The sequence below is a fragment of the Mercurialis annua genome, linkage group LG1-X (genome assembly GCF_937616625.2).
Source record: "Mercurialis annua linkage group LG1-X, ddMerAnnu1.2, whole genome shotgun sequence".
Classification (NCBI taxonomy): Eukaryota; Viridiplantae; Streptophyta; class Magnoliopsida; order Malpighiales; family Euphorbiaceae; genus Mercurialis; species Mercurialis annua.
Window position 1 is genome coordinate 54748170 of NC_065570.1, and position 17859 is coordinate 54766028.

The 17859-nt window shown below is 32.3% G+C and overlaps 2 protein-coding genes across 6 annotated transcripts; both read left to right on the forward strand.

Moving 5' to 3' along the window:
- The first annotated feature begins 1096 nt into the window (after positions 1-1096).
- LOC126664248 (mitogen-activated protein kinase kinase kinase 1-like) lies at positions 1097-6632 on the forward strand. 2 transcript variants are annotated; one of them, XM_050356543.2, is made up of 9 exons: positions 1097-2345; positions 3034-3118; positions 3302-3364; positions 3928-4085; positions 4664-4736; positions 4838-4897; positions 5103-5213; positions 5494-5741; positions 6094-6632. In XM_050356543.2, the coding sequence occupies exons 1-8, from the start codon at positions 1399-1401 to the stop codon at positions 5701-5703; spliced, it is 1707 nt and encodes a 568-aa protein (XP_050212500.1). In that variant the 5' UTR covers positions 1097-1398; the 3' UTR covers positions 5704-5741; positions 6094-6632. The 2 variants fall into 2 exon arrangements, with proteins under 2 accessions (XP_050212500.1, XP_050212498.1); XM_050356541.2 differs by having other exon boundaries at positions 1098-2345; positions 5491-5741.
- Positions 6633-7277: 645 nt separating this feature from the next.
- On the forward strand, positions 7278-11021 carry LOC126663365 (uncharacterized). Of its 4 annotated transcripts, XM_050356420.2 has the most exons (3): positions 7278-7547; positions 8543-8705; positions 9732-11021. In XM_050356420.2, the coding sequence occupies exon 3, from the start codon at positions 9745-9747 to the stop codon at positions 10684-10686; it is 942 nt and encodes a 313-aa protein (XP_050212377.1). In that variant the 5' UTR covers positions 7278-7547; positions 8543-8705; positions 9732-9744; the 3' UTR covers positions 10687-11021. The 4 variants fall into 4 exon arrangements, with proteins under 4 accessions (XP_050212377.1, XP_050212376.1, XP_050212378.1 ...); XM_050356419.1 differs by lacking the exon at positions 8543-8705 and having other exon boundaries at positions 9471-11021; XM_050356421.2 differs by lacking the exon at positions 8543-8705 and having other exon boundaries at positions 9696-11021.
- The last annotated feature ends 6838 nt before the right edge of the window (positions 11022-17859 follow it).

Consider the following 17859-nt stretch of genomic DNA (forward strand, 5'->3'; position numbering starts at 1 on the left):
GGATTTAATAAAAGAAACAAAACTTTAACATGGATTGAAAAACTACATTTTCTATAGCAGATTAAATATTAAAACTTAACAAAATTAACATTTAAATTATTACTTGCTACAAACTGTTATAACTACTACTATTTTAATTATTTATTGTATACACTACAAATATAAATAAGGATAAATATTCATAAATTTTCATAATTTATTATTTATCTGTCCATTTAACAAATTAATATTAGAGATTTATTTGTATAAATTATAATTATTTTTATATAACTATAAATGTAAAATTAATTATTATAAAAAATGATTTATAGGAAAAATTCACTTAAAATAATAAGATGGTCGTTAAGTAAATTATATTAATTTTAAAACATATTTGGAAAATACACTTACTACTACTTTAATCACTAATATGATTAATTTATATAATTAATTATCTTAATCCAACTCTTAAAGATACTTTGTAATCCGATAAGTATTCTAGATAATTTAATATTAATTATATATGTTGGTATAATTATAATAAATTTAAATTATAAATAAATGTCAATTATTATATTAATAAATATTTGATGAGTCACAATACGAATTACGTATAAAACACGTAAAATGATACTATTAGTTTTAAGAAAAAGGATGAAAAATAAAGGCAAAAGGTACAAAAAAACCCTCATAGTTTTTACAAAAGTACAAATCAGCCCTTTTACTTTTTTTGAGATATAATTAAGCTCTCTTTGTTTTCAAATAGAACAAAGATCCCCTTTCATCCAACATCATTAGAAACACTCGTTAATGGCTGACATGTCTCTCATAATCATATAGGAAAAAAGTTCAAAAATAATTTTAATGTTTAAAATATTTATCAAAAATTTGAGGGGGTAATTGTCCCAAAAGTAGACTAAAAGGGCTTATTTGTTTGATTTTAAAACAATAAGGGTTTAGTTGTTCAATTTTAAAAACACGAGAGCTTAATTGTGCCCAAAATAAGTAAAAGGGCTGATCTGTACTTTTGAGAAAAAGTCGAGGGTTTTTTTGTACCTTCCGCCAAAAATAAATAAACTAGCATGTACGAAAGGCGTACGTTTCGGAATATGATACCACCCATACAGAAACAAACCACATCCTTACAAAATCCAATTTTCCACACTCTCTTATTTCGCCACGTGTCACCGCGTTTTCTTTCTCTGGCTCTGTTCACCTCGACGGCGTTTACCAGTCGCTCTCTCCCCTCGCAAAGGAAACTTTTCTCTCTTGTCAACCATTACGACCCTCATGCTCTCGTCTTCTTCAGATTTTCCCGGCAAAGTGACAGAAAATAAGCTGCAGCTTTCTGTTTATTAAGTTAATTTGGTGTTCTATTTCATTTTGTCGGCGCGAAGTAGATGGGTTTTGGTCTCTACTATGCATCACTTTCCTCGATTTTTCACTCATAACAAGGACAAGCATCCTCCTCCTATGGATCCTAAAAGCCGTAGCAGGAGGCCAAGACCAAGACTAGAGCGTAAAAATGCTGCTAAAGACATAGACTACGACGCGTCGGCGTCTTGCTCTTCTCTGGACAACTCCTCCTCTTATTGCTCTTTAGTTACTAGATCTCTCGATATACCAGATCGTACTAGTTTTCGCATCGAAGGAACTGATGGCGAGTTTGACCGCATTTGTCGGAGCCTCGGTCTCACCGGTCCTGAAGATTTTGCTATTCCGGTCGCCGCTTGGGAAGCCATGAAGGTCCGTTCGGCGTCGGATCTTCTTCCTTGTACTAAATTGTACTCTTCGGATAGTCCGAGATTATCGGAAGTGAAACAGGAAGAGGAGAGTGAATTGTGTGCTAGGGTTTTGGATACTGTTATCATTAACGATTCTAATGAGTTGACTCGTAATGAGCCAGCCACAGCTAAGTTGAATACTACTAGTAAAATTGTGGGGATTAAAGGAGTTAGACCGCCCTTACTTAAACCGCCTCCGTCAATTGTGTTACCGGCGATAGATAACGGCTGTTCAACCTGGGACTTATTGAGAGATTTTGCACCTGAAAACGACAGGTCATCTATGGCGAGGGTTAATAATGTAGAAGATTCAGGCTCTGATGGCGGCGGCGACGACGACGTGGATACTGATGTTAATAAAGAGGAAGAAGAAGGGAATCTGTTAACAATAAGGGAAACAGCGGTGTTATCGGAGTCATATTCGTTTACTACTTCTAATGATGATGATTCATCCAGTACAACTACTGACCCTATGTCTAATATTTCACCCAATGCCAGATTTAGAAGGATTATTAATGATTGGCAGAAAGGCGACTTGCTGGGGCGTGGCTCTTTTGGAACTGTGTATGAAGGAATTTCCGAGTAAGTGCTATCGATTGAATAGTTTTATGGTTTGTTATTTTGTCCTTCGTGCTGTTTCAGTGCTGGTTTTATTAGGTCTGGTTCGATTGTGTGTCATTGCTTTTCTTGCATTTTGGGCTTTTTAGAATTGTATTTTTTGCGATTAGGGATCTAACTAGAGAAAGAAGGATTTCTTTGGATTGAAAATTAGAAGTTAAGTGTGCGTATGCGCATGTGTGTGTGAAGAGACTGGGAGAGAGAGAGAGAGCTGTTGATGCATTTTATGAGCTGGGTAGGTTGTCAAACTGGATTGTGAATGTACTGAATCTTTAGGATGAATTTTAAGGGGAAAATTGAAAGAGAGTGTTTTCGAATGGGAGAGCAAACTTTACATGGTTTTTCTAATTTGGTTGATGTCTTGGATTGTGCAATTCTTTGATCCACATATCAAATTCCTGCCAGGATAGTATAGTCTGGGATATCTTTATGTGGTTGTTAGGGCAGAAGCAGATTTTGTATACGGTTTATTTTATTTTATCTATTGATAAAACAAAAATGACAAACTCATTCGTCCTTCTTTTTTTGAATAAAAAAAAAGTTATATCATGCATCTTTTCATTTTATATTGTTCCTTTGCGAATTTCTATTGCTTATAAATGATATTTTGGCACTTTTAAGCTAATCATGGGTCTCATTTGTTATATTGCAGTGATGGATTCTTTTTTGCCGTAAAAGAGGTATCCTTGCTTGATCAAGGAAGTCAAGGCAAACAAAGTATTTATCAACTTGAGCAGGTGAGTTAGGGTTAGCAATTGCCATTATGTCCTCTTTTATATTTTTCACTTGTTTTCTATATTTTATTTTGGTGATGGATTGAAACCAGAGCTATCCTTATCATAAATCTTGTTTTCCTCACCATACATATGTACTCTTCAGAGTTATTTTCCACTTATTTTCTATGTGCATGTGTTTCTCAGGAGATTGCTCTTTTAAGTCAGTTCGAACACGAAAACATAGTTCAGTATTATGGCACTGATAAGGTACATTTCTCAGCTTTTCACTTTTATTGTTGCTTTACTTCTTTAAATTTGTTTTGTTTTGAACACATTATTAGCGAACGTGCTCTTATTTCTTAATCATTGTATATTTGTATGCTTCAGAGTTACATTTGGATTAAAATTCACTGTATGCAATACTTCTCCGTGTTTCAAACATATTATACTCATAATTTTTTGAGAATATATCATTTATTATTGAAACAAATATATTATGGCTTGGAAATCATAAGTGTCCCACAGCTGGAAAAAAAGTAACTCAGTATCCTCAGTATTTTCTAATTAAATTACTCATAGATTGACATAAAAGTTTCAAAAAGTAGTAGTAGTAGTAGTAGTAAGTGATGCTGAATAGTTGAACTCTGTCCTATATGGAACAACTAGTCTAAATTACTTGGAAACATTTCAATGTACTTGCTTATTGGCAGTTATGCACTCTGTTCATATTTTTCATTTCTTTCTTATTGTTCGAAAGGAACAATCGAGCTGCTTGCTGTTTTGAGCATGTGTTTGGTCCTTGATTCTATTCTTTGTATTGATTTTTGCAGGATGATTCAAAGCTGTACATCTTTCTTCAGCTTGTAACTAAAGGTTCCCTGATGAATCTTTATCAAAGATATCACCTTCGAGATTCCCAAGTTTCTGCATACACAAGGCAAATTTTGCATGGTTTGAAGTATCTTCATGATAAAAATGTACTTCACAGGTGAGATAAGTCAATTTATAATGCCTTTTGTGAGTTCTCTTTTAATGCGATTAATCATGGAATTTGTTACTTGCATTTACCTCTTTATTGAGTAGTAATCTCAATTGAACTCAGATGGATTTCCTTAAGTATGATTAACTTAGGCCTTGTCTACTTGTCCATATAGATCCTTTTTTTCAATCCATTATGTTTATGGGCATATCTTATTTCGGTAAACTGCTGCTAAATTTCTTCAACTATTCGCGCCTTGTCATACTAGCCTCTCTAGGTCTACACCTTTGAGGTTAACTTTCCATACTAGCCAATTGATCAGTATGTCATAGTCTACTGTTGAGGTTAACTTTCCATACTAGCCAATTGATCAGTATGGCATAGTCTACAAATTTTTCTTTACTGGGCCATTTTCACTTCTTGTTTATTTCCTGAGTGGATAAGTAAATCTTGATATGCATTTTTTCAATGTAAGAGTTGATGGCAGTTGATATGTGCATTCTTGCATGTATAAACCATAGGGCATTTGCTTATATCACGTGGAAGAACTTATTGTGGAATCTCACTGCATTTCTTTCTTATGACAGGGATATTAAATGTGCAAATATACTAGTGGATGCAAGTGGTTCGGTGAAACTTGCAGATTTTGGATTGGCCAAGGTTTTCATCTTATTCATATTCTAATTTCTCATTTTTTAAGAGGTTATATTGTGATGATTTTTTGGTTGAACCATGCTGACATGTTCTATGTCTTTTGCCAGGCAACCAAATTGAATGATGTTAAATCTTGCAAGGGAACTGCTTTTTGGATGGCTCCAGAGGTCTGTATATAATTAGCTTCAGTGTTTTTATTTTATTATGGAGTATGCTTTCCATGCAGCATGCTTGACATTTATGTTTCTTCAACGAAGTTTGACATTCCTTGCAAGACATGTCACTATTGCATGTATTCATTGGACTTTCTAGTTTACATCTTGTTTAATACTTCTCATTAGGTGTTTCTAATCGCCAAGCTTTGTATCACAGGTTGTCAATAGGAAAACCCACGGTTATGGGCTTCCCGCTGATATATGGAGCCTTGGATGCACTGTTTTGGAGATGTTAACCCGTCAGATTCCGTATTCCCATTTGGAATGTGTAAGCTCCATTTTTCCTATACCTTTTTTTGTTTTAGACTTAATTCATTGTCATCATTATTTTTACATTTGTACTGTTGTTGACATGACAGTTAAATAATTTATGGCTTCTAGTTTTATGACTTATATTTTTACTCATGTTCTGATTGTTAATGAGTAAATCCTATAAAACAAGTGCAGAATAATTAAGTTTCTGATGCTTGCCATGGCGGGGCACAGTATAACCGATTAACCGGTTGTTTTCTCTTTTGACAACGTCTACATTTTCTATGATTCAGCAGATGCAGGCATTGTATAGGATAGGCAAAGGTGTGCCGCCTCCTGTTCCCGATTCACTTTCCAAAGATGCCAGAGATTTCATTCTCCAGTGCCTTCAAGTTAATCCAAATAATCGCCCTACAGCTGCTCAGCTCTTAGAGCATCAATTTGTGAAGCGTCCACTCTCAACATCCTCAGGTTCTGCATCACCTTTTCATGGTCGGCGGTTTTAGAAGCTTTTTGCTCAGCTAAGATTCTAAAAGATAACTAGGTAACGTTTGTTTTTTATTGCCGATCTCTGCATTCTGTACGGGTATCCTTTGATAGTAATGATGAAGAAAAAAATTATTTTTACAATGTCTCTCATTAAAAATAAACACTACCATAGGCCTATGCTCAAGTCACTCGTATCATTTCTTAACAGAAGTTGTTACTTCACCTATCAATGGTCTTTCTAACGTGGCAAAATTTCTGCCATAGTTCTTTTATTAACCTTCCATAAGCTGGATTATTAATATATATTATCTTGGCATATGCTCTGTAGCATCCATATTCTGTGCAGACCTCATTGCATTTTAGGTTATATTTTGTCTGCTCATGTCTTTTTCTTTTTCATTGCTCAGCAAATGAATCAATTAGGAGGTTGCTGTTGAAATCCCATGAGGCTTGCAAGACCGCCCCCCATCATGTTTTATAATCTCGAGTGGGATGAACCGACTCGGCGACCAGCAAACTTTCGGTTGCAGCAACTCAATCTCGATGTACTTGGCATAGCTTGGTGAAATTTGAAGTAATACGTTGGGTCTGGAAATTCAAATGATGCGCAGGGTCTGGGTGCAGGATCTGGCCTTTAGATCTCTACCTTGAACGAGAAGATAGCAATAATTCTGCAATTCTTATGCCCTGCTCTGAGAATTTAGCAAAATAGATCCATATGTTCTGAGATTTACAATCTTGTTAGTGGAAATATATTCTCCTGATGCCAAGTTCAATATTGCTAGTTTTTGCCTCTAATTGTATTCTTTTTAGCTTCATAAGAGCTAGGCTTTTAGAATTAGAAAACAGATGCCACTTGTAAATATCCCCATTATTGTAGCAAAAAAAATTGATTTGTAGATTGTTATTTTCCAAATTGTATGTACAAAAAAGTTAGATTTTGCTAGTTTGTCTTTTTTTTTTATCTATAAATTTATGTTTTCTTTTGGTGGTTTCTTGTAGAGAACATCAACACTACTAAACATTCAAGCAATTTTGCCATTGTTTACTACGTGTTTGATTCAAAATTTTGTTGAATTCATATGTAAATAATTATAATTGTGTTTTATATTTTAACTTTTTACATAATAATCTTTTCTGAGAGAACTTTTTACAGAATTTAATCCTATCTATTTATCAGATGAATAACTTTTTATTGCAAATTAATCCTTCATTTGCTTTAATTTTACTCTAGTGTTCATTTCATTTATAAATGTATTTGTTTAATAATAATCCATTTGACAAAATTAAATAAATATTTTTGTACCAAATTATTTTATAAGTACAAAATCAAACAATTTTTTTGATTTTTATGAAATTAATTCGAACCAATAAATAAACGACTTTATAGGTTAGGTAGGGACCATACGGTGCAAACTTTTACCGAGTAAGAGAAAAAATTGCTTCTCGTAGTTCACGATATTTTGGACATTTCAATTTGAGAATTTTCTGAAGGGCCGTAAACTTTAGGCCCAAATCCATTAAGGCCTAGATCAAACAGCCCAACTGAGTTGAACAGACTCCAATCGAGAAAAAAGTGCCATCTCAATGATTATAAGGAGAGAGAAAATAAATGCCGCAATTACGACATTGTGGCGTTAGGGGTCCAGGCCATGAATCGGAGATACAGAACTAAATAAAACCCCGCTCGGCCACTCCTCTACTGCTCCCTCACGACGGATCATAACCTCTAACGGCGGTATCTCACCGAACTAAAATATTTTTTACCTTTTATTTTCCGCCCTCTTCGACCGAACCCCAAATTAGACCCGAAGAAGTTTTTGAAATAAATATACAACTAAAACCCACATTTCATTATCAGGTAATTTTCTTTGTTTTATTAACTCATGATCTCTTCAATTATCGGATTCTTTCTGCTCGTCTGTGATATTTCTACAGACATTTCTAGGGTTATGCATTTGTTTGATTTCATTTACTTGATGAATTTTGTGAAGTTTTAGCTGAATAAGCGTCCTTAGCTAAATTATGTATATGTTATTTGTTTGGAATGGGTATTTGTGGTCATTTTCGATGGCTAACTGTATTGGCCAGTACTTACAATTCTCTCACTTAAGAAGGTATGTTTCTCATGGATGTTATTCACTACTATAAGGAGGCTTGTATTGTTTTGTATATTTGTTCATTTTTTTCACGCTTTCAGCTTTCTTGATTCTAATCTCTCCCACTTAAAAGTTAAATCCATATTTCTTTGGAAAATGTATCTCATATTTATCTCAGATGGCGTTTATTTATGAACTGGCTGATTATTACATATTTATGAGTGCAATCTTATTGCTGTTAATTTCTGGTAATTGATTATAACTGAATTTCTCGGAAATGAAATTTCGAAATGATACTATTCTCTTCGGGTGTATAGTAAGCCTTTGAAGGAGTTGAGTGTTAGTGTTTGAATCCATGGCGTCTTGCATTAGTCACCTTATTCATGTGCTTATTGTTTTATAAGTATATTCTTATGCTGCAAAATGTTTACGTATATGAACTGGCTTTTAATTTATAGCATTTTGACTTTCGAACTTTATAAGAGTGGCCCTAAGTGGCATTGCCCCTTCTCTCTCTACAACCTGCATCTATTTTTTACTCGCTCTGAGCTTGTTGTGAGTCATAGTAGGTACTTCCGATGGTATATTTGGTCGAATTATTGATTAAATGACAGGAGAAATTCGTGTTTGTGGGTCATATTAATCCATGGATAATGTTATGTTTTTTCTTCTTCCGATATCTATGCAAGCGTGTTGGAATCATTCGACTTTGTTTACTGTGATATGTTTTCCAAGTGTAGAATTAGTTTCTTTGCAGGTTGATCATGCATTTAAAACCAACAGCTACGTGTTTGGTTGGTAACATTGGTGGAACCTCAGTAAGAGGTCAGAGCTTTATTGTGGGTAGTTTCATGGTTGTGTGGCTACCACCAGTAAATGCAAAAGGCAGAGTCAGGTTAGGTGGTGGAATTTAGGGCAAGGTAAGGGCACTTAACTGTGCAACTGAATTAAAAAAATTGAATATATTGTTTAGTGGTATATCTTGAACCATATAGAAATAATATCTTTGTATGCAGGGGCGGACCTAGGAAGAGCTTATGGTGGGCAATTGACCACCTTATTATTTTGAATCTTTGAAAAATATGAATATACACGTTAGTAGTATAGTTTTTCGGCCTTAAAATTTATAGCATTGACCACCTTAAATTTTTAAATTTTTCCTTATAAATATTTAGTACAATCTTGCCCACCTTATAATAAATTTCTGGGTCTGCCACTGTTTGTATGCTGTAGCTTAACTCCATGAACATGAGAATTTACCTGCTGTTCATTTCAGTTCGCACATTTGTGTGCTCAAGCTGCTTGCTGGCATGTTCTGTGTGGAATTAGCACTTCCAGGCATGAGGAGGGTGGATTTGTTTTGTCCATGCTTTTGTATTTGTTGCTTTTTTTCTTGCAGTTAGATGAATTTTTTTGTCTATTTCTTCTTGTTGCAATTCTCTTATTTTTGTGCACTTTTGCTTTCTTTCCAAGGTGAAGGGTATCTTAAGTCAACACTGGTGAATGTTTTCATTCCACATTGCTATTTGTTATGAAAATTTCAGTGGGACGTGTTTTATTTTCTTTTTCTGTGTTGTGCATGTCTTGGTATTAAGACTTGGTTTAGTTGAGTGGAGTTGCTCAGTTTGATTGTTTAATGTCTTTGATTAGAGAAGTTCTTTAATACAGCTGCTCATAATGCACAGTTGACATCTACATGCCAAGTAGTACAAGTTTTACGTGATATGCAAGACGGTGCATTTAGCCAACCAGGCCTAGATTTACCTTGTGTTTTCTACAAGCATGTGACTGTATGGCATGGTTCTCGAGTCTATAGCATCTGGATGCAATAAATTTTGGTGTTCTTCATGCTTTGTTAGATGACTTCCTTGAATCAGGAGTTGTTTACAATGACGAGTATATTTATGCAGATGATGAGGTTGACTCGTTTAAGTATTCTTTTTCAGACCAGCTAGGTGAATGGCTAAAGTTAGTAAAGCAAAGTGCAAGGCTGAATCTACGCGTTGTCGATTGACACGGTATCCCTTGTCGTCTTGTCAGAAGAAGAGTGCTAAAGATTGCCGCCCAAAGATAAAGCATTCAAAAGTCCTGGAGAAGAATGATTGGGAACGTTCAAACTGTTCAGTTTGTCTTGAATATCCTCATAACGCAGTGCTCCTTCTTTGTTCCTCTTATAACAAAGGTTGCCGCCCGTACATGTGTGAAACTAGTTGTCGTTTTTCTAACTGTCTTGAACAATACAAAAAAGCCTATACAAAAGTAACTTCAAATGAAGGTATGTCAAACAGCACAGTGGGCAATTCAAATTTCGTTTCGGGAGCACGGTTGGCCAATGAGAAGATAGAAGTTCCAGAGATTTTATGCCCACTCTGTCGGGGCCTGGTGAAGGGTTGGACTGTGGTAGAAGCAGCACGCAAGTATTTTAATACCAAAAGAAGAACGTGTATGCAGGATAAGTGCTCATTTGTGGGAACGTATAGGCAGCTGAAGAAGCATGTTAAAGCTAAGCACCCGTTGGCACGACCCCGAGCTGTGGACCCTATGCTCAAAGCAAAATGGAAGAAGCTTGAATGTGAGAGAGAGCGAAGCGATGTAATTAGCACAATTATGTCATCAACTCCAGGGGCAGTGGTTCTGGGTGATTATGTGATTGAGCCAGGCCGTAATGGCATTTTCAATGACCATGATGATTATGATTCGGATGAGTCTTTGGGTGACGATTTCTTCCCACTGGAGTCCTTAAATCGAGGGCACAGGAGTGGCCATTTTCGTAATGGATTCCACTCGGATTTTTTTGACTCATTGGGCGTGGATGATTATGATTTGCACCGTCCGCGTTTGTTGATGGCAAGAGGGCGTGGGAGGTTAAGGGGAAACTATAGTAGTCGGAATCCTAACTAAAATAATTGCCGGACTAAAGCTATTTCAATTCGGTTACTTGTTGTTGCCATGGCGAATCCGCATGTGATCGGTTGCTGCAGTAGCGGTTTACCCTGATGCCTGTAATGCATCGGAAATCGGCAAGTGATTTCCGCACCCGATAGAAATAGCAGGTTAGAGGGACATTTTGTAGGTAATTTACTTCTTACTAGGGCATAGGCAATTCATGATCTGTTTCCTCTGTAGGTGTATGATTTGAGTGTCATTTGGTTAATAATTGCATATTCATTTGAATTGGGTTGAAATGATTTGATACATTCTTCATACATTTATTTTGAACCCATTTTTATGTTCAATACTCATATCATACTCCGTAATGCCCAGGGACTTTTCTTTAGTGTTTATGTTATGTACTGCCTGATGACGACTTTTCTTGGGGTTTGTATTTTTATTTTTCTTTGTCTTGGAAGCCCTTTTTCTTATAAGATTATCTTTTATGTTTTAAAATTCGAACTAGTGGCTTAGTCGGTGTTACCACCAGTTACAGGTTTAGTTGTAAATAAATTTACACTATATATGTAACACATAAGTATTGTTTTTAGAATAAGTTTACATATTAAAAATTTAAATACATACATAATATTTAAGCTAGTAAATAGATTGAAAAATAAATAATGGTTTAGACTTTTAGTAAATAAAGAATCATTTTGTTTCTATGGTTTAATAATTTTTGTTTGTGCGTTAACTAAAAATTTACTAGTATTTAAGGAAAAATTGAATTGAATTAACTTTCAGCAGTTGAACCAGTTGAATTTGTTGGCTTGATTTGGCTCTTAATACTGGTTTTAATCATACTAAGTGGGCGGTATTAAACTTTGGTCAATTTTGTTTAAAATACGTACGCATTTGCAAAAAGTAATTCAAACTTGGAACATTTCTATTGTGCTTGCTTGACCATGAGATTCTTCCTTTTTATATAGTCTTCTGAACATTTTTTTAAAAACAAGATTCTTAATAGGCATATTGAATACGTATTGAAAATCTTTGTTAGTTGAGCTTTTTTGTTTTTTAGTTTTGAAAGATGCCAATCTTGTTAATGAGCTAAAAAAAAGGTCAAGTAAAATAATTAATTAGTAGGACAGCAAAATTAAGTAGTATAGTAATTTATTTATTGGAGGCCATTAAGAGGAATGTGGTGCTTCCGTAAAGGACAAACATATAGGGTTGACAAAAGTGTTAAGTGTTGGTTTAATCATGCTGGCATGCCAATGAATAGGAGTAATAATTAATGATAGTAATAGATTATTTATAATCTCTCTCAAAAAAAAAGATTATTTATAATAAAGGGATAGAAACATAAAAAGAGAATGTCATATAAGTAATTTATATTAAAATGATAATTTTTTTATTTTTTTTCCCAAAATAAAGTTAATTATGAAGATTCAACTTACAAAGGATGAAAGTCATATAACTAAACTACAAAATAATAGGCAACAATAAGATACAAGTAAAAGAAATTGAAAAATAAAGAAAATTGTAAACATCCCAAAATTTAACACAACAAAATTGTTGGAAGGGTGTTTCGAAATTTTCTTGCACCGATTTGTCAATCAAACCGCTTGAACCGTTGAAGCCTACTATTTCCGTGCGTCGATCTTCATCTTCATTAAAACTTTATAGAGATAGATTCATATCCTTTTCATCTCTTAGATCTACAATACTTTGGAGTTAAAACTCAAACAAACACTAAATTTTTTTGTGGATCTAAGAAATATGAATAAAGAAGAGAAAAAGACTTTAACTTTATTTTTAACAAGCAAGAAATACAACTCAAATCAAGTAAAAACTAGACTTTTATTCTTAGATTTATTGAGTTAGACAAATAGATTTAAAAAAACTAATAATATGGGCGGGGAGAAGATGATTTTTCGGCTAACTGGAAAAATCATCTTCTCCCACCTTCAAAAAGATAAAGAGAAAGAAAATTCTTTTTTAGAGAGAAGTGAGAGTACTAAATTTTAGAGGGATAAATGATAATTGAAAAATGGAGGAAGTATCAATTAGTATAGTTTTATTATATAGTTATAGATTATTTATAATAAGAATAAAATTTTCCTACAACTAAACTCCTACAACCATTGACATGACATCTTTTGAGTGGTCATCTTCAATGCATTTAATATATTTATAAAATTTAAACTTGAGTTCCTATATTTTATTGAAAGTTATATTTTAATTATTTAGACTATTTTATTTTTTTTATTTTTCCAACTATATTTCTTATTAACATTTTATTATGAATGAAAAATTAAATTAAGAAAACTTAATTCATATATTAATAATAATATAGAATTTAATAATTTAAAAGTTACTATTATACCTATTACCTAAAATCATTTAACTGTAACTTACTATAATTTTATAAAATAAAAACGAATGAAATATATGCTTATCTAAAATAATGTATTATTTTAAAAAAAAAACTTAATTAATAAAAAATATTAGTAGCTTAACTTATAAAAAAATTATTTGGTTAACTAATTTAATAATCTTTATTAATTTAATTTCAACAATCATTTTATTATCTACAACATTACCGTCTAAAATAACTACTAAAATATTGAGAATGATTATAAATTGAAAATAAACGATCATACTGCTTATCAGGTTGCAATTTTAGAAGCCACAAGTTGTGTGGGCATGTGTAATGTGAAATATAGGAATTAAAGTTGAAATTTTGTAAATATATTAGATACATTGAAGATGGCCACTAAAAAGATGTCATGCCAATGGTTGTAGGAAATTTTTATTGTTATAATAAAGGGATAGAAACATAAAAAGAGAATGTAGAAATCTTGTTGATACATTAAAACTTGATGATAAATCATGTTTATAAAAATCTTGATCTTGTGGTAGTTTCATTTTTGTCACATTATTTAGTAGCTAGGCGTCCAATTTAACACATTTTTACACGTTTCTCCATCAAAGCCTCTTTCAAATCCTTTATATATGGACCACCTACATCTTCTTCTTCTTCATTTCTTGCCCATATGTTAAATAGTTTTCATATTTTATAAATCTGATCAATGAGATTTAATTTCAGTTATTAAAATTAAATAGTAGTATTAGAAATTTTATTTTTATTTTTTACTTTTTTTCAATTTAGATAAAGTTTTGAATTTATTTAATTCTATTTGATCATATTATATATTTAATTTCACGATAAAAAATTTGTCGATCATAATAGACATTTTTTGTCATTTTTTTTCACATTAAGGGCAAGAAGATAATTTTCTTTCTATTTTTGCGTGGGACCAATATCCATGGAGTTTTTAGTTGAATTAAAAAGATATTTACAACAAGAGAAAGTCACTCTCAAAAAAGTTTGATTTTCATGACATTTAATTCTTGGCCATCGATTGGTTAAAGACTAATTGGTTATCAATTAGGAAATAACTTCTTGTATCAGCCATTTACTCTATGTGCAATGAAATTGAGGCATTTGCATTATACTATTAGGCACATGATGGGCTTAGTTACTAATAGAAATTAATGAGATTTTTTAATATTTAAACTACAATATGACAGCCAAAAAAATAAAATAGAATAAAAAGAAAGATTGGAATATTCAATTTCGAACACCTTTTGCTTTAGAAAATTTCCGATCAAGTTGCATGTTATTTTGAATCAGAATAATGGATCCACTTAAAAAAAGTGTATAAACAAATCAAAATTATAATTAATTTAAAAAAAGGGTAAACAGCATCAAACAGCTAGCACAAATATAATTATTTTTCTACCCAATGTCTTTGGAACCATTTCCAAGTTGTGTGGATTTCCTTTTTCTTCTTTTTATGTATATACATAATTTACTTGTTGCGATTAATTATTAGTGAAGGGTCGCTTACCAACTAACAAGCCACTTGATGTTATGCTGCTAATTGCTAGTATAAATCATATATAATGAATGTACAAAAAATTTCCTTTATCTATCTATAATTTTGTGTGTTTTCATTTCTCTCTAAAAAAATTATCCTTCTCTTCATCTTTTTGAAGATGGAAGAAGATAATTTTTCTGGCTAATCAAAAAATAGTCTTCTCTCCGGCCATATTATTAATTATTGTAGATCTATTTTTTTAGTTCAGCAAATTTTAATTTAATATTCTAGTTTTTTATTTGAGTTTTGCTTTTTTTTTTGTTGGAATAAAATTTAAAGTCTAATATAACTCATTTAATTAGATTTCTTAGATCTACAGAAAATTTTAGTGTTTGTTTGAATTTTAATTTTAAAGTCTTGCAGATCTAACAAATGAAAAGGGTATTGATCTATGTTTTTAGAGTTTCAATGAAGATGAAGATCGAAAATCGAAAATAGTAGGTTTTAACGGATCAAGTGGATTGAATGATAAATCGGAAAAAAATAATATTGAAACACCCTTTCAACGGAATCGTTGTGTTAGTGTTCGGGAATATATGTCTAGAATTTTCTTGTTTTTTCGATTATTAATTACTTCTATCTTTATTGTTGCCTATTATTTTGTAGTTTGAAAGATGATACTTTTGTCTTTTGTTATATGACTTTCATTCTTTATAAGTTGAATTTTTATAATTAGATTATGATTTAGATAATGTTGTTTTCTATTTTAGACATTATATAAATACCTTTTTGTATGAGATTTGTAACAAACATTATATAACCCTTTTTTTTTTTACCATTTTTTAGCTACTTAAAGTAATGTCTAGCTTTTTAGGATTATTGTTCTTGAACAAGTTTGGAGCTTATTATTATTAATGAGGATTTATTTTTTTGTTTGAAGAATTTTATTCCCAATTGCAATTCAAGGTATTTATATTCTCTCATTGTGTTTATGGCTAATTATTATCTCTTTTAATGACATGAGTGGCTAAACTCCAATTTTGGGAGTCGTTATGGATTAGCAATTGATTATATGTTTGATTGCGGTTAGATTAGTGTTGAATTTTATTTTTTAATTATTGGGCTTAATGCTAGGGTTAGCTTGATCATTTTATTCTTAATTTGTGTTTGGGTATTTAATTGAAAAATTGTTAACCAAATAGACTTAAGTAATTAAATGCGTAAAATATAACACCGTAAGAGCGGGTTAGATTTTAGGTTGTCTTTGAGTGCGCTTAATAAATGTTTCTTAGTTAATCGAGTTGAGATTTGATTTCGTGAGAGCGAGTTAGATGTCGATTGATTAATTAGGTTGCGTTTTTACCTTTTCTTAAGACTTGAAAGAGTGGAATTTTTTCAAACTAATTTAATGTTGGTGGAGGAGTTGGATAATGAAAACCCTAACCGTCTCTCTTTTTTGAAAAACCTCTCAAATTCTAGTAAGTTTTCTTCCTCTTGTTTATTTGGGGGGTGGTTTTTGGCCATTTTTGGCCAAAAATCACCCCACCAATCTCTCAAATTTAGTTTTTTTCATAGTTTTTGAATAAAGTTTCTTTTTTGGCCAATTTTGGTCTAGATCTAGAAATTACTTTCTAGCATAGTATTTTAACTGAGATTAGATCTAATCTAATCGAAATTAAGAGTAGTTTTTTTCATCTTTGGAGATGAAATTGTTTTTTTTTGCGGTGCAAACGACTTGAATCTCTGAAACAATTATCGGCAGCATCTTACGACGGATTTCATCAAGTACAGGTATGTTTTGTGTCAATATCGATGTTGTTGTTAATCTTCAAGAAAACAGATGTATCACAGAAGATGTGATCAGTCGTGCATTCGAAGTTAGACTTCCTTACAACGTTCAATAAATCTAGATTTTATTATTAGATCTAGTTTTAGTCTACAAATTTGGGTGACCCTTGGTGGTTAGTTTAGCCCTAGTCGATGACTGTATTTTTACAGCTCTCATCATCTTTTCTAGAATAGTTGACTCAGTATGTTGAGAAACCGTTCATGTAATTTTCGTTATTATTAATGGAAATTTTAGCTTTTGTTAAAAAAAAGAAAGAAAGAGTGGGATTAGCTGGTTTAGAATGACTCGACACTTAATTAGAACACTAGAAAAATCATATTTCATGATTATATTAATTGCTTTGAAGTCTCAACTCTTGGACCGTTAAACATAATTATTTGGACCGTTATCGTTTTATAATTGCTCTTTAATTGTTAATTTGCTTAGTTTAAGATTAATTGTTTGCTTAATTGTTAAGTTGTTAGTTTAATTTGCATAGTTCTTTAATTTTAGTAATTAATGTTTTCAAAACTATCGCTAAACAAATGAAAGTTACAAAATGAAATATGTGTGTTAAGTAGAGTTGTCTCTGTCGATATTCATCTTACGAATTATACTACTCGTTGTGATACCGTACACTTGCGGTATGGACCAACAAATTTTTGGCGCCGTTGCCGAGGCAATTGCATACCTAATAGATTGAAAGTAATTTTGTTCTTAGTCAAGTCAGCATTTATTTTCTGCTTTTACTGAATTTACTTTTATTTTGTGTTTTGTGATTTTACGCGTGGTTTTATTGTTTGTGTTTGTACATAAAATCACCGCTTGAACCATTTTATGAAAACCTTATGAGCTTTTAAAAGGAGTGTGCAAAGATCTATTCAGAAACTCAAAGAGAAGATTTTAACAATGATGGGTAATGCCCCATCATTGGATGAAAGAGGACATTACTTTCCGCCTCCTCCCCCTCCCTTTGATGGAAACATCCAACACGCTCCAATTTCGCCAAGGCAACAACAACCGAGGCATAATCAACAACAGGTACCTCAAGGACCTCAAAGGCGTACCTTGGGCGAAATTTTCTTGCCGGATGTGGATAATGCAAGTTATAAATGTTTTGTCCAACCGGTCCAAGCGGCCACTTTTGAAATGAAGCCTAGCACCATTCAACTTATGGAGAATCGGTATCAATTTTATAGTTTGCAAAGCGAAGATCTTAATACATAACCAAAATAAAACTAATTAAATTTAATCACTAAATTAAAATAAATAATAGTTTAAGTACTCTGAGAATCAATCATCTTAATTAATTAATAAGAGATTATTTTAGATAAATTAAAAGTTTAATCTGCAGTTTGAATTTGAATTTATAACCGCATTTAAATTTAATAAAAAAAAATTATCGTCTTAGATAATTCCGCCCGAATATTAAATAATTACAGAATAAAGATAACTTATAAAGAAAGAAATATTAAGTATATATAGTAG

Bases quoted from the DNA above. Each gene is read 5' to 3' on its own strand.
- LOC126664248 (XM_050356541.2), top strand. From the start codon at position 1,399: ATGCATCACTTTCCTCGATTTTTCACTCATAACAAGGACAAGCATCCT. The intron at 3,119-3,301 runs GTGAGTTAGGGT...TGTGTTTCTCAG, and splicing joins GTATTTATCAACTTGAGCAG to GAGATTGCTCTTTTAAGTCA. The intron at 4,737-4,837 runs GTTTTCATCTTA...GTCTTTTGCCAG, and splicing joins CAGATTTTGGATTGGCCAAG to GCAACCAAATTGAATGATGT.
- LOC126663365 (XM_050356420.2), top strand. From the start codon at position 9,745: ATGGCTAAAGTTAGTAAAGCAAAGTGCAAGGCTGAATCTACGCGTTGT.